General features: G+C 40.8%; 1 protein-coding gene across 1 annotated transcript; it reads right to left on the bottom strand.

The window, feature by feature from the left end:
- Positions 1 to 77: 77 nt before the first annotated feature.
- Positions 78 to 21,127, bottom strand: HDDC2 (HD domain containing 2). The gene is made up of 6 exons (XM_079148639.1): positions 21,002 to 21,127; positions 19,736 to 19,857; positions 18,055 to 18,157; positions 14,072 to 14,140; positions 5,638 to 5,776; positions 78 to 436 (listed from the first exon to the last, which is right to left on the bottom strand). Exons 1-6 carry the CDS (start codon positions 21,071 to 21,073, stop codon positions 339 to 341), a joined length of 603 nt encoding a protein of 200 aa, XP_079004765.1. The 5' UTR covers positions 21,074 to 21,127; the 3' UTR covers positions 78 to 338.
- Positions 21,128 to 21,830: the final 703 nt, after the last annotated feature.

The following is a 21,830-nucleotide window of genomic DNA, read 5'->3' as shown; positions in this document are numbered from 1 at the left end:
ATCCTTCTGACCTTCAGGGGTCTAGGTTATTAAGTCAGAATAAGATGATTTAAGATCTCCAATAAATATTCCAAAGCTTAAGGTGTTTAATGTTTATTTATTTAATTAGTTCATAGAAAAGGTACTGCCTTGTCCATTTTCATCCATGGCATTGTCATGACCACTTCCTGTTCTGTGGCTTCTTTGAGTATTCAAATTATATCACATTTCTTGCTCAAGTCCAGAAAACTGAAAATAAATAGAGTCACATCGGGGGAAACCACCTGGCCATAAATGGCAAAACACAATACTGTGAAACAAAAAATAAAATACATATTATAGGAGTGCAGCAACAGAGCTCAGGAGTGCGGCTCCACGGAGGCCGCGGCTATGTTCGCATTTCGTTCTGCCTCAAGTTCAGAAACAAGCTGGACGATCTCAGGGTGACTGAATTTTCCTGCAAAGCAAAAAGACAAAAGCTGTTGAGAAGAGAAGGCACCCATTCCCCAGCTTGACCCCTCGGCTCAGCAGGGACTCCATTCTTTGATCTGACCCATTCTTCATAGCAGTAGGACACTCTGGGTCCTGGGAAAGAGCCAAGGGATCACTGTACTGTTACCCAGGTGCCACCAAATAGGATGATAATCAGGCACAGAACTATCAATGAAGCAAAGCTACAGGCTTCACCAGAAGCCCCTGAATGTCTCTACCAGAAACTCCAGGAAAACTCAGGTGTGGGAGCCCAGAGAGCTGAAATCAATCTGTTCATTCCCAAACTGCAACTAATTTAGTGGGACACAGCACCTGCGTATAAAAAGATGAGTGGAATGACCAGGGGTTCTAGACTGTCCCAGGATGTGAACAAACACGGCACTGGCTATCTGTGCTGTTGGCTCTGCTGCTCAGGCCTCTCCAGCTTTCTGCACTGGGGAATAACCAAGCCAAGGATCATAGATCAATGGTGCCTATCATGGGGAAATGTCCAAACCCAGCCTCTCTTCTCCCACTCTTTTCCTGCCTGCAGGTTACTATTACTTACTGTTCCTTCCACACTAAATTCTATTTAATCCCTGTTCTCAAGTCTCTTCTCTCAACATTCCCTTTCCTTTCTTGCCCTGACTGACACCTGGCTCATCCTGAGGATGTGGTTTCCCCTGACTGGCCCTTTCTCTCTCAGGGCTCTTACCACGGGGCTGAGGACTGTCTCCATGCACCTGGTTACTGTCTCCACAGTGCACTTGGCCCCACTGTGCAAAGGTCACGCTACCTTGATACTCCACCTGATGCCCCTCCTGGTCTCTGTCATCTAAAGAAAGCACTGTAAGCCACTCCTCTTCATGCCTAGAAATTACAACTTGAGGTTCTTTTTCACCCTCTCTCACACTACTGAGTGGAACTTATGATTTCGGTGCTCAGGTAGGCTCTCCTTCCAGTAGCCTGGCCTCTCCTTTTCATGACCTCCTCTCCTCTACAAGTCCTGTGTCTCTCCCTCAGCCACCTCTTCCCACAGGCACATCTCAAAATCGTCACTGGCAATAATGTAGTGAGGATGAACTGTCCCTGCTCCCAAGACCAGCCTCCCCACTGTGCAGGAGATCCCACCCCAGCCATCCTCACCCCTTTCCTTAATTACTGCCATCAGCACAAAAATGTACTCTTTCTACATCCCATCAGGCTCTGGTGATGAAGCATCTCTGCAGTTCACAACCCCGTGTGCTTTCTTCCCCTTAAGTCATCAGTGCTACCTAGTCAGGGATGGATCACAGTCAGAGCTGCATGCCCTTCCTTACAGTGGCGTTTGAATTCACTCAGCTGGGCTCAAACCTGCTCTTACTTAGGCCACCAATTATCTTTGTGTCACCAAATCTGATGGCTACTTTCCTTCTTGAAACACTTTCTTCCCTTGGTTTCTGGAACCTCTGTGTCCTTGCCCCAACTTCCCTATCTATTGGCAACTTCATTCTTTCAGTTGATCATATCGAAATCCTTGGACTCCTCTCACACCCCACAATCGCTCAACAAAGCCTGTCAACTCTGTATTCAAAATATATCCAGGGTCTGACCATTTCTTACTCTACCCCATCATGTTCCAAACCACCATCGCTTCTCACTTGGATATGGCAGTAGTCCTCGGATGATCCTCCCTGCTTTCAGCACAAGTGGGTATTTTTTTGGAACCAGGGATGGAACCCGGGGTGCTTAACCACTGAGTTACATCTCCAATACTTTTTATTTTTTGTTTTGAGACAGGGTCTAAGTTGCTGAGGCTGGCTTAAAACTTGGCAATCCTCCTGCCTCAGTCTCCCAAGCCAAGTGGTCTTTTAAACATATAAACATCAGGCATGGTGGCACACGTCTGAAATTTCAACTACTCTGGAGGTTAAGACAGAAGGATTGAAAGTTTGTGTTTGAAAAAAGAAGAAGAAAGCTAGGTATGTAGCTCAGGGGCATAGACTATCACTGGGTTAATCCCCAGTACTGAGAAAACACACACATGCACAGCACACAAAATAGTCTTCGGCTCCACATCCTCCCAGGGGTCCCCACCTCACTGACAGCACAGTCGAGGTCCTCCGCTGGACCATGAGCCTACCATGAGCCACTTCTCAAGCTCATCTCCCACCCGCCCCGCTTTTCATCCACTAGCCACAGCCTCTGTACTGCTCCTCAGTGAGCAAGCATTCAGAAAGCAAAGCCAGAGAAAGAAAATGCAAGGCTGTGAAGTGAATTAAAGACAGAACTAAAAACTAAAGCCTTGAAGTCCTCTTCGATAACAAAGTCTACATATATCTTTGACTTTAAACTTTTAGGAGTTATTTGAGATAAGTGAGAAACTATCACTTGAATCAGTTATATTATTTTTATTTACTAGTTATTAGCAGAAGCAGCACACCAGAAAAGTGCAGTGAATTTTAACCTTAATTCAGCTATAGGCCATTCACCATCTTTCTAGATTAAAGTTTCTTTCTTAGTAAAATGTGGAGTTTAGACAACTCTTCTACTCACACATTTTAAATTCTACTAGTATTTCACATTTCATTTTTTATTTTTCACTGTGAATATATTATAATAGAAGATAACTGTATAGAATATAAAGAATCACATAAACATAACCTATATTTTAGTTACATTATTGATGAGATATGCTATCTTGGAACTCCAATCTTTGTTACAATGTGAATCAGAAAACCTTACCTGTAAAGAGTCAGACAGTAAATATTTTGGGCTTTGTGGACTATATTGTCTTTGCAAGTACTGAGTCCTGCTGTTATAACACAAAAATCAGCACAGACAATACGTGAAGAAGGTTATGGTTATGTTTTGATAAAACACTATTTACACAAATGGGTAGTGACCTAATTGGCTCTTAGAGCATACTTTGCTGATCCTTGGTTTATATTCTATTTAATTTAAGTTATTAATTTAATAACTAAGTTAAATAGAATAAACTTAAACTACTAAGTTTAAATTAACTCTATTTAAGGTAACATTTTTGAGCACCACACATACCAAAGACAGATTAGACCAAAACTGGTCTTGGTTATCAAACAACTTGCTGTCTATCAGATGGTGATCAAGCAGGGTGTTGGGGAGTGCTACAGGGGTAGGATCTGTAATGTCCCCCAGTGGCCCATGCAAAGGATTTTTCCTCAGCTTGGTTTTAGGTGATGGAGAGCATGTTCCTCAAAGGGACAAACAAAGCCCCTTCCTTTTTGTCCCCCATGTCCTGGCCACCAGGTGAACAGCTTTGTTCCACCATGTCCTCCTGTCATGATGTGCCACCATCAGTCATGGACTTAAAACTTTCAAAACTGTGAGTCAAATATGCCTTTCCTCTTTATAAGTTGATTGTCTCAGGGATTTTGCTGCAGTATGAGAACTGACTAATGAAGGGAGAGATCCAGAGAGGGACCTCAGTGGGTAGACTATGAGACTGTGGCAGGCTCTAGATCAAGTGCAGACTGAGCAAAAAGGGAATGCTTAATTGTGACAGGGTGGATTAGGAAAGGAGACCAGAGAGATGGGTGGCCTGGGACTGCAGGTCTTTGTAGGTCACTGAAAAAGAGTCAGGATTTTATGGTTTACAAAGAGAAAAGTCACAAGAGATTTTAAAATAAAAAAGTTAGGCAGCTCAATGAGAGAGTACTTGTCCAGCGGCATGAGGCCCTGGGTTCAAGCCCCAGAACTGCATTAAATAAATAAATAGAGAGAGACATGATAATAACTAGCTACAAAAGAGGACACGAGACATGCCGGGTGTACTTGCAAGCCTGCTGGCAGGTTAAGCTAGGAGGCTATAGCACCAGTCCAATAAGGAATAATGAGGGCCTTGTCTAGAGCAGAGGAAGTAGAGCTGGAAAAAGAGAAAAGGAAAATTGAATCAACTTCATTCTAATGCAAATCATATTTGGAGCAGAGACTGTGAGCTAGTACTTTTCTCTATTTGGTGAGGCCATGTGGGGTCCTGAAAGGTCAGAGAAAGGTCATTCCTTGCAGGACACTCCAAAGGGAGAGAGGTTGAGCAAAGCCTGAAGAGCACCCAGGGAAGAGAGTTTTCTTCCAGGAAACAATAAGAAACACAGCCATCACTAACACAGTGTGCTCAGCTCCTGACTCTGTAAAGTATCAAAATGTAGACTGCTAATACTAACTGCCAGGCACTACTCTAAGGACATCATGTGAATTAGCCTACTACATCCTAAAACAACCCTACTTTATCCCATAAAGTATATCTTATCCCCATTTTAAAGATAAGGTAACTAAGGCCCAGAGAGGTTAAAAAATTTATTGGCAGTCACACAGCTTGTAAATGGCATAATTAGGATTCAAACCCAAGCAGTTTGACTCTAGGGCTGTGCTATGAATTACTATAATGAAAAAGGTGACTGCAGCTGTGGGGGTTTTCCTGTTTTAAATCTCTATTTCTACCTCCACCTCACATGGCACATACAGATTACAAGGGCCTTCACATGCTTTATTTCCTTTGAATCTCAAAAATCAACCTTGGACTTGAGAAGGATATTATAATTGCTGTTTTATTTTCAAATGAGGACACAAGCTCTGAGAGGTCAGGAGGCTGCTCAGAGGCACACAGTAGGCGGAATGTGAATGCGATGCTCAGACTCCAAGGCAGCAATGCTCTTCAGTGCCAATGTCCTCTTACCACCAATCCCACTACGTTCTTCTCAGATGCTCCATGTGAAAGGCTCAGAAGCAGGTACCAACGGTAGTTTCCACTAACAGCCTGCTAGTCACTGCACTTAGAATAAGCCAAACTAGGGGTAGGGAGATAGCTCAGCTGGTAGGGCCTTGTGCTTGCGAGTTCGATCCCCGGTACCGCAAAAAAAAAAAAAAAAAAAAAAAAAAAAAAAAAGAATAAGCCAAACTAAAAGAGATTCTTATTGAAAATAGCATTAAGGCCAGGTGCTGTGGCACACATCTGTAACCTCAGCGGCTCAGGAGGCTAAGGCAGGAGGATCATGAGTTCAAGGCCAGCCTCAGGAACTTAGCAAGGCCCTAAGAAACTCAGTAAAACCCTGTCTCTATATAAAATACAAGAAAGGGCTGGGGATGTGCCTGAGTGGTTAAGTGCCCCTGAGTTCAATCCTTGGTACCAAAAAAAGAAAAGAAAGAAAGAGAAAAAACAGCATTATGTACCTGCTGTGGAATCATAGAAGTCTTGCAGCCTCCCAGGCTTGTTCTCAAGGTCCTCATATTCAGATGCCTGAAGGATCATTTCACATTGGTCCAGCTGCTTCACAAATTTGGCTTCTGCACTAGACTGGGTCTCATACTCCTAAGGAAGTGGAAAATTAAAGCAGCATGATTAGGTAGGTATTTCAGGAAACTTGTGGTTATGGAACCTGCAGTGAGAGCCACAGTCAAACAACTTTGGCGACATTTCTCCACGGTATGCAAACCCTTCAGAGATACTTCACTTAATTTCACAGCTTAGCACCAGGCTCCATGCAAGAAGGATGCACACATTATTCCACATATCCCACCGGATGCCTTAGAAATCTCACTTGTTCATCTTAGATATTTCCAAGTTTTCTTCTTCCTGTTCATTATCCTGCCTTCATTTCAAGGTCATTATTCCTCCCCTCCCCACAATACTGGTGATTGAACCCAGGGTTTTACACATGTTAGGCAAGTGCTCTACCAATGAGCTACATCTCCAGCCTTTTTATTTTATGACAGGGTCTCACTACATTGTCTAGACCGGTCTTGAACTGGATACTCCTGCTCCCATAGCTGGGATTATAGGCATGTACTACCATGTCTGGCAAGATCACCTGAGCAGTTTAGATCTTTTTAATCTCAAGATGAAACCTCATCTTGTGTTTCTCAAACTTTTACTTCCCTCCTCATAAGGATTATGTTTTTCTCTTAAGCATGTTATGAGCTTCACAATTTGTTTTGGTTATGGCTTACTTTTTCCACTTAGGGTAAGATTATTTAAGTCCCTCTGGTTTCTGACTCTTGAGATGGATGTATGAATTTCATACACACACTGGTGTGGGTCCTGTGTTGGTGGCATGTGGTGAAGGTGGTGGGAGGGGAGCAGATGTCCCACCTCTCCTCTTCTCACTGGTGTCACCCTCCCCAGTGTAGACCTGAAATAAGGAGCTCCAGCAGGTCCCTAAGCAGGGCACATGCCACACAGTCATGAGTCCCAGTGAATGTCACACAGGATCATTCTTCTATTAAGACTGAAGTGTTCCCCACCTGATTTTCCTGAAAAATTCTCATTTGTAATTCCACCCAAGACATGTTCAGATAATAAGCCTGTCATACTTTCTTGGCAGGGTGACATGATACAAATCACTGAAAGTCTTCTTGTTTTTTAGTAGATGCCTTATTTTTATAAAGACAGCTCTTTGGATTTGATAAAGCTGAATATTATACAGGAGAATCATTTAAATATGAAACCCAATACATTTTGCTTATCTCAAAGGCTCTTAAAAATAATTACATCTAATTTAAGTGTTCATTCACATTCATAGTTACATAGTTACATTAAATAAATTAAAGTTCATGATTGGAAATGGAATACTACAAGCAAAGCAATCTAGGCTTTCTTTTAGATTGAAAATTCAAAGTGAGAAAACATCTCGAGACCATTAGGAAATACAATATTTTATCACAAATTCTGGTGAACTTATGTATTTCTTCTAAAGGTTAATTGTTGAATTTTCCCTTCACAAATCAAAGGTAAAGGGCATTCTCCAATTTTATTTTCCAAAAAGGAGACAGGGCAGAGAGAAGAACAGTACGGACAAAGCTCTAGGGGTGAAGGATGCAGGGCCTTTGGAGAAATGACTACAGGTGGCTCCCAATGACAGGACTGAGTATTGCAGGAAAGAAAGTCTGAAGATGGAGATCAGAGGCAGCATCTGAAAAGCCTGGTGTTGACAACACAGTCTGCCCTATAACTCCTGGGTATCACCAGAGGACTTTAGCAGGAAGGGTCCCCCCTTCTATCTGCGTTTTACAAAGATCACTCTGGATGTGGTCTGGATAACAGCTAGACCGGAAGCAGAAAAATCAGGTTCTGAGACTTCATAGCAGTAGCAGAGACACGATAAGTCTGTTCTAAGACTGTGGCAGTGAAGACAGGGATAGTGGGAGGATTTAAGAAATTATAAGGATGAAATAAAACAAGGAAATGGGAAGAAAAGTTAAAAATGACTTCCTAATTTTGGGCCCGAGCAACTAGGTAAATGTTAAAATAGGGAGCTAAAGAGAAGAAACAGACAAAAACTGACAGAGCAAAATAATGGCAAAATCAAAACATCGTGGATATCTTTTGCAAAAATAAATAAACAGGGACATGGCATTCCCATGCACTCCAAACTACACAAATGAGACAAAACACCTCCAGCTGTAAGCCCTGCAGAAGCCCTTCCACCTGTCAGGAGGAAGCATGAGGGAAAAACAGGATGCCTGATGGACAGAGAACGGAATCTCAAAATAGCCAACCAGAATTCTAAGACTTTCAGAAGAGCAGCCAACACAGGAGGAGACCGTATCCACTCCAGTGGATGAACCCGAGGACAGAGGAGCCTACTGCACACTCCAGTGGTGGATGAATCCAAGGACAGAGCAGCCTACTACACACTCCAGTCTGTTCTCCTGGGTGCTCTTCCAGGATAGGTGCCTCTGTGAGGAGAAACTGCTTGGAACAGAATCAAGATCAAGTGGTACAAAGATTATAGAGATGTAAAAAAGAAAAGACCTAGATTAAAATGAAGAAGGGAAACAAAATTAAGCTGAGTTCAAGTGGTACACGCTGGTAATCTAGCTACTTGGGAGGCTGAGGCAGAAGGATCATAAACAAGCTCATGGACAACTTAGCAAGACCCTGTCTCAAAATAAAATGAAAAAAAGGGTTGGGAATCTCAGTGGTTTCAATCCCCAGTACCAAAACAAACAAACAAACAAAAAAGGGTCAAGAAATTACTAACACTAAGTTAACATGTTTATTCTAACTCTACATTTAAAAAAAAAAAAAGTCCAAGAGGAAGTTCAGTGAATTTAAAAAAGCAATCTGTTCTCACCACTAAAAAGTGGTGTTTGTGAGATACTACATCTATTAGTTCAATATAGCCATCTCACAATGCACATATTTAAAAACATACATATTTCAAAACATCATACATATACAAATATGTAAGATTTTGTCAATAAAAAGGAAATAAAAATTAAGAAACTGAAAAAAAAGAATTCTGAATCAAATTTCCTTCCAAAAATTCAGGAAAACTGTACATCAAAACGAGCAACAGAAAAGCACAGTGGTTAGATTGCCTACACATTTATATTAAGATAAAGAAAGTAAGGAACAAAACGACATCTCCACAGACAATTCGCATCAGAAAGACATACTCAAATTAAAAAAAAGATCAATTCTACTACAAACTATTTCAAAAAGAGCTAAAAGAAAACAAGAAAATGATACAAAACATGAAAAGAACATAAAAGAATCAGATAAAATGTAATCTTAAAAATGAAGCTAATCAATAAAGAGTACAAGGGTAATTAAACATGATAAATAATGCCTTAAGAGAAACAGAACTTGGAAAGGAAGTTAAGCTGAAAAGTAAAAAATAAATAAGTACATAATTAAAAGAAAAGGGAAAAAAAAAAAAAAAGCTGAGTGTGGTGGCACAAACCTCTGATCTCAGCTACTTGGAAAATTAAGGTAGAAGAATTCTAAGTTCGAGGTCTGCCTGTACAACTTAGTGTCTTAAAACTCAGTCTCAAAATAAAATTTAAAGAGGTGTGGGGTTTGTGGAGCACTTGCCTGCCATGTATGAGGCTCTGCATTCATTCAACCCTGAGTACCACAAAAAATAAAAAACCAAAAGGAAGAAGAAGGAAAAGGAGGGGGAAGAAGAAGAGGAGGAAGAGAAGGAGAAAATAAATTATTTCAGAGAAGCTGACAAATATTGAAGCTAGGCAAAGAAAAACTAACAAATGGATAGAGTAATCTCAAAAAGAAAATCAAAGCAAAAGAAAAATTACATTTCAAGAAAACTTTCTTACAATCAAAAAATGTTTAAAAGATTTCAAAATATATGTTGAAAATGTACCCAGAATGACCAATACAAAAACATACTGTAATAAAATTACCAGACTTAAAAGAAAAAAAATTCTTCAGATATCCAAAAAAGAGCATCTGGTATATAAGGAAAATAAAATTATGATTAGACTTTCTTTTTTTAAACATTTCTTTTTTTAGAAGCACTTTTTAAACTTTATGTATTTATTTTTTATGTGGTGCTGAGGCTAGAACTCAGTGCCTCACACGTTAGGCAAGCACTACCACTGAGCCACAACCCCAGTCCCATGATTAGACTTTAATAGCAATGCTTTATGTCAGAAAAAATGTGAGAGAAACATAGTTAAGATATTCAAGAAAAGGAACTGGGAGCCAAGGATTTTATATCCAAAGAAACTGACCTTTATGTACAACCTGCAAGAATTTAGAGAACATAGTTTCTGTGAGCCCTTCTTAAAGAATCTATTAGAGAACAAGTCTCAATCAGAACGGTTAAACTGACACAAGGACTGGTGGTGAACATCAATGATACAGTTACTCAGAGAACTAAGAATAAAAAGGAGAAGCTATATAGATGTTCTGAAAACACAGACATAATACAACTATTAAAAAAAGGGGAGGGAAATGAGGGGGGAGGGGTGGGGGTATGAAAGATGGTGGAATGAGACAGACATCATTACCCTATGTACACGTATGATTACATGAATGGTGTGAATCTGCATAGTGCACAACCATAGAAATGAAAAGTTGTACCCCATTTGTGTACAATGAATCAAAACACAGTCTGCATAAATAAAAAACAAATACATAAAAAAGAAGACAAAAAGTGTGAAAATGGAGATAGCAGAGGCAAATTGTTTTCAGTAGTGGACATGATGATGACGGTATATAACTACTGAGACAGCACATGTGTGAAGAAGAACAAAGCAAATGAGTGTTGATGAGAGTCTAACTCTAGCATCCTCTGTGCACTGCAGTGTTGTGCTCATACTGGGGTCTTGAAATACCATTTTCTACTTAAAAATAAAGAATCCACAGCCATCTGAGTATAGTAGGCAGTTGGCATGGGCAAATGGCTGCCTTCATGTTTAGGGGCTCAGAAGGTATTTCTTTAAAGTAAAATACAAGAGGTAAGGTAGTCACCTTTCTATAATACTTTAAGAAAAGAAAAAAAGAACATCTTCTTGGTTTACTGAAATCTGATTTTACACTTCTATGATGAAAGATAAATTATAATCAAGGCTATTTAATTGCTTTAAATAGACATGACCCTTTAGGCTGATAGGTATTTAGAGGGGTGAATAGCTTTGGTGATCAACACTTCAAATATCAATCAGCTGGTATTTATTTAGAGGGGTGAATAGCTTTGGTGATCAACACTTCAAATATCAATCAGCTGGTATTTACTATGTACCTAGTATTGTTCTAACCCATGGGACAGACTGACCATACTTTCTTAGACCAAAATCAGAATATAAGTACTAGAGACAGACAAAAATAGAATATGTGGCCTAGAGACTGAGAAAAATAGAGCTTACTATGTGCCAGGCAGTATTCAAATTGCTTTACACATACTAACTACTTTAATTCCCCCAAATGTATAACACAGGTATATCATCATTGCCATTTTATAGATGGAGAAATTAAATAAGTTGCTCAAGGCCACAAAGCTAATATACAAGGAAGCCAGTATATGAACCTTGGAAGTCTCATATTGAAGCCCATAAACTAAAATTGGATATGAATTATAAAATGCATAAATTATTATGGGTCCCTGTACTATACTGAAAAATTCATATCCACCTGAACCTTTTATGTGATCTAATTTGGAAATAGGGTCTCTGCAGAAGTAATCAAGCTATAAGATATTCATACTGGATTAGGGTCTTAATGCAATAGAGATAGCTCTGGACACAGACATTAACACAGAATACCATGTGACTAAGGGGAAGAGGTTGAAACAATGCTTCTACAAGCCAAGGACTGCCAAGGACTGTTAGCACCAGAAGCTGGAAAGAGGGGAGGAAGGACCCTTCTCTATGAGTCTGGAGAAAAGTTCTTTAACAAGCTTCATTAATCAACCAAGAATGGCACAAGACAGCAAGTGTTACTTATTTGGGTGTTATCAAGGATTTTAAGTCTATGGCTTATATTTAATCATCTCCAGAGACTTTCTAAGTAACTACTGCAGTATTCTACTTGGAATCCTATTTAAATTCAAGTAAATTATGCAGTAAAATTTTTAGTTAGTTGCTCATGGCTAAGAAAATAATTTTACAGACATTACTTCTATATTTACAATAATCAGAAGTCACAAAGCGACAAATTCTTGTAAAAGGTTTTCAAATTCTGAGCGTTTCTTCCTTCAAAGACAATACACAGGGGCGGCTGGGGTTGTGGCTCAGTGGCAGAGTGCTTGCCTAGCATATGTGAAGCACTGGGTTCGAGCCTCAGCACCACATATAAATAAACAAGAAAAAAGTCCATCCACAACTAAAAAAAGACAATACATAGGATTTATTTCATAAACTCAGGTGCCAATTTTTTTTCTCTTTATGTATGAGATGCAATCTACCCCACTCCTTTATCTCCCATCTTACAAAGAGTGTTCCAAAAGCTACTTGAAGTACATACCTGAAAACAAGAGATACTTTTTTCTAAAGAAATCCTATTATATTGCAACAGATACCACCTACACCAGGCTCCAGGCTAGATACTATGCATACTTTACCAGATTTAATTCTCATTACTATTCAACAAGGTCAATATTAAAGGCCCATAATCTCTCATCTTAAACCCCGGCACTAGAATGGTTTCAGATTTCACATTTTCTTATTTTAGGAAAATAATATGGCACATATAATGTATATTACTGAATACATTTAGTGGGGTCTGGAGTAGTACTTGACTACAAACAGATGAATATTTCTCCATCTAAGTATAATTGTCACAAGGAAGAGGATGAATTAGAATTCCAAATAGCCTAATGTGGTTCAGGGATGATTTTGCTAGAAAATGAGTTCAGGCTAGGTCAAGTTTAAAAAAAAAAAAAAAAAAAAAAACTGGTTCTTTTTAAATTTCATAATTGTGGATATGAGCATGTAGGTAGGCCTGTTTGACTCTCACTTTCTAGAAAAAAACAAAAACAAAAACAAAACTGGTAAACAAGAGTTGAGTAACTATCTGGAAGGCATTGATCTCTGCACCTTACTCCACTGCCTTAAAAGGACTATTTCATTCCAGAACAAAGCAAATCACAGAAATAACCATGCACTACAGAATCTGATGTATAACATGACATTTCTAGGAGAAAAAGTCTGTTCAGAGTTTCAACCCCAGCCATGTCCCACCTCACTCACCAGGGAAGAGCCAACCCAGCATGTGAGGCAGTAGGAAAGGGACCTCTGCCAGCTTTTGTGTTCAAGAAAAAGGCAAGACAGGGTGGGGGCCTGGGTATGTGGAAGGAGAATGTGGAAGACCAAGCTCTGAAGGTGAGCACTTGGAAGGAAATATGAGAAGTGAGTGAAAGGCAGGGCTACCTGCACACAGGAACAAAAATGGTTCCAGGTGGGCGTGGTGGCACACTCCTATAATCCCAGTGGCTCCAGAGGTTGAGGGAGGAGAATTTTTGCAAATTCCAGGCCAGCCTCAGCAATTTAGCAAGGTCCTAAGCAACTTCGTGAGATCCTGTCTCAAAAACATAAAAAGGGCTGAGGCTGTGGCTCAGTGGTTATGCACCCTGTGTTCAACTCCTGGTACCAAAAAAAAAAAAGAAAAAAGAAAAAGAAAAGAAAAAAGAGTGGATCTAAGGGCTCCAGCAAGGCTGAGTCAGTGCAGGCTAGATGAGGTGAGAAACAGTACTATAAAGGGGATTGTGTTCCCTTACAAAGGAAAAGTAACACAAGGAAAGAAAGTAGTGAGATTAAACAACTTACCTTCCCCTTTCTACCCTCCCTGTCCTTTTCTTCCCCCCCCCTTGCGCCCCCCCCCCCCCCCCCCCATGTCTATCAGCAGCACTGGGAAAGGAGCAAGCAGTGGGAGAGAACCCCTGTGCTGAAATGAGTCTCTGTTCGGTGCCAGGTAGCACAGAGGCCTTTTACCTTGACTTCACTCAGCCCTAATGACCCTTCAAGGCTTTAGAGACTGCCAGACTCAGTGAAAGGAACGTGCCCAAGAACAAAGAACTAGGTGGTAAGGTGGATTCAATCCCATTCCTGAACTACCCCAAAGGTCATCCTCTTTTCAGAGACCAGAAATGAACAGGTGGTGTAAGCAAATCAGCAGGAAACCCAGGGGCTATGAGTCAAGATCCATCCTAAGCACTGTGGTGGCAAGAGAAATGGGAACCATGGAAGGAAGAAAAATTTCTCAATCAGCCACAAGAATTACCTGCAGGCACTGAGAGGTGAGAAACAGACACAGCAGTAAGTTTGAGACAGCTGGTTAAGGCGATCTAAGCCAACTAAAACATCGATGAGCCATATAAATTCAGTTGCAATTAAGAAAAAGTTACCCATCATATATACTTACTTCCCAAAGTTCATAGAGCTCCTTTCTGAGATCCTCTGGTAGGAGTTGGGTTATCTGTTTCATAGCTTCCTGAAATATCAAACTGTTATTTTCATATGCTCATATTTATCTATCTTAACAATTAGTTATGTTATTGCTTAACAACTATGCATGAGTTACAGGCTCAGATTATTACAAAGGGGCAGTAGAATAAATTGGTATCAACCTTTTTGTGTAGTATTTTATTTATTTTTTATTACTAATATGACTTTATTGGAAATTTAAAGTACTACACTGGGCAATCGTCATTAACACAAAGGAAGTTACAGGACAGATCTTCATAGGTTCACTGACTCACAGGCTGCAAATGAAACACTTCTGTCCTCTTTTCACAAACATGCAGTGGTCAGGACCCCAGTATCACATTCAGGGGTAAACTTACTCTCAAATGACTTTAAATTCCTTCATTATCTCAATATATACCTTGTATTCTCACTTCAGTTCTTCTCAGCAGGAGGCTAGTTTCCTTGAAAATAATATGGTTGTAAGAACCATTTTTGGCAACATAAAGGTCTTATATAAAGTAAAATAGTGAATTAGAGAAAAGAAATTAAAATTAAAATGCATACTTATGTGTGTATTTATTACTGACTGGGAGGAAAAAGCAAATCACATTTACCAGTGTCAACAATCAGCTCTAACAAGTAACACCAGCAAGCTGGCATGTTCAATCACAGAGCTGTAGCCTCATGCCACCCTCAGTGGCATAAAATTTAGTGTATTTTTTTGGAAGTGGGGGGTACCAGGGACTGAGCACAGGGGAACTCAAACACTGAACCACGTCACTAGCCCCATTTTGTATTTGTTTTTTTTAGAGACAGGGTCTGAGTTGCTTAGCACCTCACGTTACTGAGGCCAGCTTTGAACCGGAGATCCTCCTGCCTTAGCCTCCCAAGCTGTTGGGATTACAGGTGTGCACCACCATGCCTGGCAATTTAGTGTACTTTATACTTACATTCTACCTGGCTTCTTTCTTATAATCTCAGCAAAACAATTGAGAAAATACGTTACATTTTCTCAAAATAAGATGTCTTTATAAACAGATTGCTTTTCTCCGTACTTTTCAGAACACAAGTTTGCCCATTCCTTTTGTTTAAGAATGTGCTAAATGACATGTATGTACAGGGATATCAAAATCTAAACTTTTAGAATGCAAGCATTATATCCTGCTTTAACAAGGGATTACTGTAGTTCCTTAAGGTGATACACACAGAAGTGAACATGATTTATGTTTTACCTGACCAAGGTGGAAGAGAATGGAACCATCACCTTCCTCACACTAGATACTATATTCCTATAAATGCAACCTAAGACTGAATCGGCTTTTCAGTGATCACATCCCAATACTGAATGATTAAGAAGCTTTCTGTTAACTAAAATCATCACGTTCTTTGAAAAACAAATAACAAACATGTTTGATGTTCTCTTCCTGAAACAGATTTTTCTAAATCTAAGCTCATTGATATCACTTATTATTAAACAATTAGAATTGTAAAATAGTCCTTGTTTATGGCAGATGCAAAAGAATCATGACTGCTTTCTAAAATAAATCCTTGCAAATCAACTTCACTCAAATCTAATATTCATGGGTGAATACAACCATCTATCTTCTGCTTCCTGGTCTGGGGCCTTGTACCCTCTATACTCTCACTTTGTTGTTCAGACATCAGTTTAGTGACAATTTCTCTAGATTTCTCTGTTAGCAGTACGTGTCAAGAATTCACCTAAGGTTCTGAGCTGAGTGGAGCTTTCAGCAAATGTCTTGTGTCAGGTTTGTGACAAGCATCCGGTAAGCATCTTCTGTCATTCACATACTGGTGAGGTTGATCAGTGGTAGCTAGGTGCAGAATGCATGTGAAACCTGGCTTCTTGTTTACTATCTGTAGAACCCTGAGTAAATCCCTAACCTCTTCGTCCTTCAGATTTTTTATGTGTAATAATGTAATGGTCCCTTCCTAAGAGGTGTGTTGTGAAAACTGAATATTAATATACACAAAGTGTTAAGAACCTGATATATATAAGCCCTCTGTCAATGTTCAACATATTTTTCATTTCCTCCATCCTGCCATATTCACTCCTATAATAAAGTTCCATTCATCTCTTTTTCAAGTTTCTAGCCACTTTAACCCTTGCAGATATATATGTACCATGACTCTGCCTTCCATTTCAATAAGCTTTGCACTTTGCAAAGGAATATAACCTTCCATTGCTACATTCCATCTTCAAGGTCATCTCCCTAATCTTGATGACCCTGTCAGGCAACACTGACTAGTTCAGGTTATAATGTAAAGTTTATGTTATTACGCTTAGGAATGGGGCCAGACTATAAGTATTGCTTTTGGCTCTATTCCTGGATTTTCCTTCAATGCCCTCATCTTTGCCTTTCATCTTAACACCTACTGTCCTCTAAAACAATCAGTCTTCCAGTTTATCGAGTATTTTTCCTGCCTCCCACTTCAATTTGAAGCCTTGCCAATCTGATGAGTTAGCCTCTGGGCAAATGAGGCTTCCTGGTTCTCTTTATGTGTGTTCTACCTCAAGCCAAGAAATCCTCCCTTAATTATCTTAATGCATGGCTTCAACATCTGAATCTTATTCATAAATCTGCATAAAGAATTGTTTGCCTCTCTGATATTCCTCTCTGTTTCCAAATCTTGACCAATATCAGGAAGAGAGTATGGAATGAGTGCTCTCCAAGCCCTTGGTTTCTTGCCCAAGAACTTGCTGTTCTTAAGCTGTGTCCCTGTCCCTTCCACCAGGGACATTACTCCCCCATGAATCAGCAAGAGCAGGTAATGGCCAAGAGGTTTTATGAGGCCAGAAGACAGTATCCAGGAAGAGAGCAGCACCCCTATTGTTCAGGTCCTCCATGGGGCAACACCAGCCAGGACTTGGCTCCTATTCAGACAGTAGTAGATGGAGATCCTTCACACTGATTGGGGTTCTTCTCTAGAAGGTTCTGACTTGTTCCTCTGTGGAAAGATTCCTTATGTACCTTCAAAGGGATAATTTGTCTTTTCTTCTTCTTCTCTGTCATATTTCTCCATGCCTTCTCCTCACTTCAAGGTCTTTGAGAACCTTCAGTATGATTGCTCTCCACAATATCCAGATTTACCCAGGAATAAAACTATCATCTTGAAACAAGCTGCATATCTGAGTTTTTCCCCCTCTTTCTCTTCTATCGTACTTCACTACTCACCACACTGTTTCAGGTGCCAATTCCTCTCTATACCTCAGAATCTTGAGCAAATGACTTTCTTTTTGTATCAATTCTGCCAACACAACTAGAATTCTCAATTCATGACTCCTATAGAGAAACATATTCTTAGATTCCTCCCCTTCTGTCATGATGATTGGGCTATATTTTGGACCTGTGTTTTGGCAGGAAGAAGAAGGTTTTCTTATACTATTCCCCTTGTTTCCAAAATTTAGGGTGGGTTGGAACACTGAAATCAGGACTCTAATTCTTTGTAGATTTTCTTGCCTCTAGAAGGGCAAAAACTCTAATGGCTACTGAACTCTAGTCTCCCACACCTCTGAAAAAAGCTATTTATGCCCACTGGAGAACTAAGCATGTAGCTCAGTGGTAAAGGGGCCCTACATTCAATCTCCAGTACCACAAAGGGAAAAAAAAAAAAAAAAAAAAGAAAGATCCACCAGTCCTCAAGACTCTCTTTAAGGCCCTGCCTCCCACAGATTCAAAGCCACTAAAGTCCTGAACGCTATGCAATTCCAGCTAATGGCCTATCATCTTGTAAGCCCAGGCCCTAAAACTACCCCTAACCTCTCCAGCCCAGGTCCTAAAACTACCCCTAACCTCTCCTTCCTGAGACACCAATGAGACTAAGTGGTCTTTCTTACTGCAATAGCTGTACTGAACTTAGCTATGCTTCAGCAACAGGTTTTCCCAGTGGTCTTTTGCAGGATTAATAATCAATACTGACCTCTTCTCGCCTATGTTTCTCTTCTTTGGGGATGTTATCTGCTGGTGCTATGTCCCCAACGATGCATTCTGCCATATCATGAACCAGGGCTAGACGTATACATCTGACCAGGCAAGAAATGTTGAAGAATTACACAGAATTATATTCACTATAAGTTGTCTTTTCTATGTTACTTTGAAGTTACATAATATATTTTTCCTCTACCCTCACAGATTTTAATGCAGTATTTTCTAAAGTAATTATATTCCACCAGCCTACAACAGTTCTGAAACAAAACTGCTAGTTAATATTCAACATAATAAAAAAGAGTATGGGAAACTCTGTAAGATTTTTTTTTGATGAGTGGTTTTTCTCAAATCTCTCTTTAACAGGTTTGTAATTTCAGATTACAAAGTCATGAGATAATCTGGTTAACATTTACTTACTGATACAAAATTTGGAAACAATCATTTTCCCCAAGATGAAGCCATTCATAGGGGCATGGGCAGAACTGAACAGATCTGGGTTTGAATTCAGTAAACAACCCATATAAGATTTTGCCAAATCATTTATTTAAATACCCAATTCTGCACCTTTCATTTGTCATCTGTAAAAAAAAGGATAATAGTACTTCATAATGTTGGTGTGAAAATTAAATTTGATAAAATATTTTCCTAGAACATGTTGATCATTCAGCAAATGGCTGTGATTACTAGCGATTAATGATTATGATAATCATCATCAAAATAACAAATGCAAGCAATGACATAAATACCCAGACGGATCTGTTTAGCACTCCCACTTTTATGCAGGTAGTACCTGACCGAATGGCCTCCTCTTAGGTTTCCTCACCTCATCTCCTCATCCAGTTCAAAGACTATTTTCCTAAATTCATCTATTTGACTTCACTTGCATCTTGTACTATTTGACAAAAATCTCCTCAGTTCCTATCTGCTTAGTAGCAGGACTCCCCAGACTTCCTAATGAACACTTCACTGAAATCAAATTAATATCCTTCTCATTTCCAAGATATTCCTTTACCTTCCCTGCCTCCAGACTTTGGTTTCTACACCCATCTTTCTGTGTGTTGTGCCTTCTCCTACTTCTCTACCTTTGTCAACCCTTTAGAACCCAATTCCTACTGCCTCTTCCATTAAAGTCAACCAAGATAAGGGATCGCCCCTACTGTTAGAATGCTTGCCTAAGTTTCCATAATAGCTCCCCCTCCCACACTTTTTATAGAAACCACTTTGGGCTTCTATAATTCACTTGAGATTTATTTACCATTATATGCTAATTAACTTTTGTCCTATGCTCCAAAAGCATTTTGAACATCCAACTCCAAAGTAACTTCAAAATGGGTGCTATTATTCATAAAAGGGGCAAATAGTGTACTAAGAAGCTGAAAGAGTTTTAGATATAACATACTCACCTTCAGGCCCCAATAGCATGCTTCTCTTTCCTCTGAGACCAAGATAGGCTCTATTACTCGCCCATAAAAAGCCCAGACTTCAGTTTACAACTAAATCAATCAACACCAAGAGTTCTCCTTCCCACATCCTAAATCTGAATGCTTGGCTTCAAATAATTTTTCTTGACTTATAAACCAACCTACAAGAATGTGACAGAGGCCTCAGTCATGAACTAGTGCACACCCACACACAAGAGTCCCTCACAAGCATCTAGGTTCAGATCAGCTTACCGGTCTTTGTTAAGATGGTCATCTTTGGTCACCATCGCCATAATTGCCATCCGATACATGTGATCTGATACACTCTCTGGATTTTTGACATTTCTATATACCCAGCCAGTCCGTGGGACTCTCTGATAAGTATGAAAAAGAAAAAATTAAAAACAAAACAAGTCATCTTACTATCTGCTTTGCTCAAAAGATGTCCAGAGAAGAACACACAGAGGCCATGGTTTCAAAACCTATTAGAAAATGTTTCTAAACCAACCAAAACGATCCACATCTGGAATCCAACTAGAAAGCTCAAAGCATGAAGGGTGGATGGGGGATACTGAAATGTAATTCATAACATATCAACGTCCAAAAGTCAAGTTACTCTGTTAATAAGGCATAATTATGAAAAGTATATAAACCTTTTAGTCATTAAAAAAAAAAAAAAAAACTGCATTTTTCTTTAACTACAAGAGTTGTCACCTTTTGCCTTCAAATGAACCCATGTTACACAAATGGAAATCACTGGAATGGAGGCTCTGATTTTTAACACGTGACCAACTGAGGCAAAAGGGAGAAAAACATTTCTAATTGCTTGATCATACTACCAGTCACAACTCTTCCTTTATATTCGGGTCATGATGTGATGATCTTGTGAGACTGCCTTTCCTCCTCAGAACTGGACATTTCTAAATCATGTTACAAACAGTAGTCGGTGGAATGAACATGATCTGCTTTGAACTTGGGGAAATTCTTTTGCAAAATGACTAACTGTAATAGGAGGGAGCAAGGGCAGGACGCACATGATGAAATTCCAGTGTGTATTATATAAAGTCCTCTGGGGGAGGGTGTTTTGTTATTGAAGTTACTGTGTGAGAGTTCAAGCGCTCCACTTGACATCTGCAGGGCCTCTGGATTCCGTTCCTGCCCCGCGGCTGCTCAGAAGCATCCCGCACACGTGGGCCCTTGTACTCGGTGCAGACCGGGCCGGTGAGGGCCGCGCAGCCTAGGGAACAGCTGCCCGGTGCCCTAGCTACCGGGACTCCGAAGTCCGGACTCCGCGGGGCCTAACCAGGCCCGGCAGCCGGCCGCGCCGCCTCTCTTCCACCGCCTACCGTCCGGGGCGGGCGGCGCCTCGGGAGGGTGTTTCCCCGCCCGAATCCCGCGCGGCAGAGAGGACGGAGGACCGGGCAGGCCGCGGGCCCGGCTAGGAGCCCCGCGGCCCCACCGGCCCTCCTGCGCGGCTGCCGCCTTCCGGCCCAGGCCATCCGATCCTCGCTCGCTCACCTTGAGCTGCCCCACCAGCCGCAAGAACTGCAGCAAGGGCCGGGCCCCGCGGCCCGAGGAGGCAGAAGCCATGCGGCGCCGATCCCCGCGGGTGGAGCCAGCCGCGGCCACCCGAGGCTCCGCCCCCTGCGCGCCGCCCGCCCCGCCCCCTGCCCCGCCCCTCTCTCCTCGCTTCCCTCTCCTCCTTCCTCCACCCTCTCACTTCCTCACCCTGGTCTTGTTAGGCCCTCTGTGTAGTGCCCCATCTTTCTGGCCTTGTTGGCTTTTGCTTGGGGATTGCGCTCTCTAGGACGATCACAGTACTTGGCACGTACTAGGAACTTAACTGCTACGCTCTATTCAACTAACTCCATCAGACTTTTACAGTTCCAGTGGGAGAAGGGAGGCAAGCATGGGGAGCGGGGTAGAGAAGGAGGGCGGCGCAGTATTGCATCAACATCTTGCCTTTTAGGAACTCAGCCTGTAATTGGTGAAAACAGAGCTCTATTTCAAAGCAGAAAATCGATGAGCATTTTAACAGGCTCTCGGACACTACTGTGGAGAGGAAAAATTAATTAGGCATGGCAGGAGACTTTGGAGGTAGCAGTGAACGAGCTAAGGAGCAAGAGCAACCCAGGGTAGAATCAGAACGTTCCCAATACCTCAAGTGCTGAAGAAATTTCTGTTCCAAAAAGATGGTCAGGTCTGCCCCAACTCTGTCTGAATTCCATCAAAAAGCAGTGGTACCAATTTTTAAGGGTAGGTAGTGGACAGGCAAACTGAGGGATCCAAGGAGATGAAGAGGAGTTGGGAATAAAAAGGAACTCGATTTTTTTTTTTTTTTTTTCAT

Source organism: Sciurus vulgaris, assembly GCF_902686455.1.
Source record: "Sciurus vulgaris genome assembly, chromosome: 7".
NCBI classification, from domain to species: domain Eukaryota; kingdom Metazoa; phylum Chordata; class Mammalia; order Rodentia; family Sciuridae; genus Sciurus; species Sciurus vulgaris.
The sequence above is the reverse complement of the archived record's forward strand: the minus strand, read 5'-3'. Positions and strand labels throughout refer to the sequence as shown.

Coding starts and splice junctions, on each gene's coding strand:
- HDDC2 (XM_079148639.1), bottom strand. CDS start 21,073: ATGGCTTCTGCCTCCTCGGGCCGCGGGGCCCGGCCCTTGCTGCAGTTC. Junction 14,141..18,054: donor AGAAACATAGGCGAGAAGAG/GTCAGTATTGAT, acceptor TTGATATTTCAG/GAAGCTATGAAACAGATAAC. Junction 5,777..14,071: donor AGCTCTATGAACTTTGGGAA/GTAAGTATATAT, acceptor CCACTTCCTTAG/GAGTATGAGACCCAGTCTAG.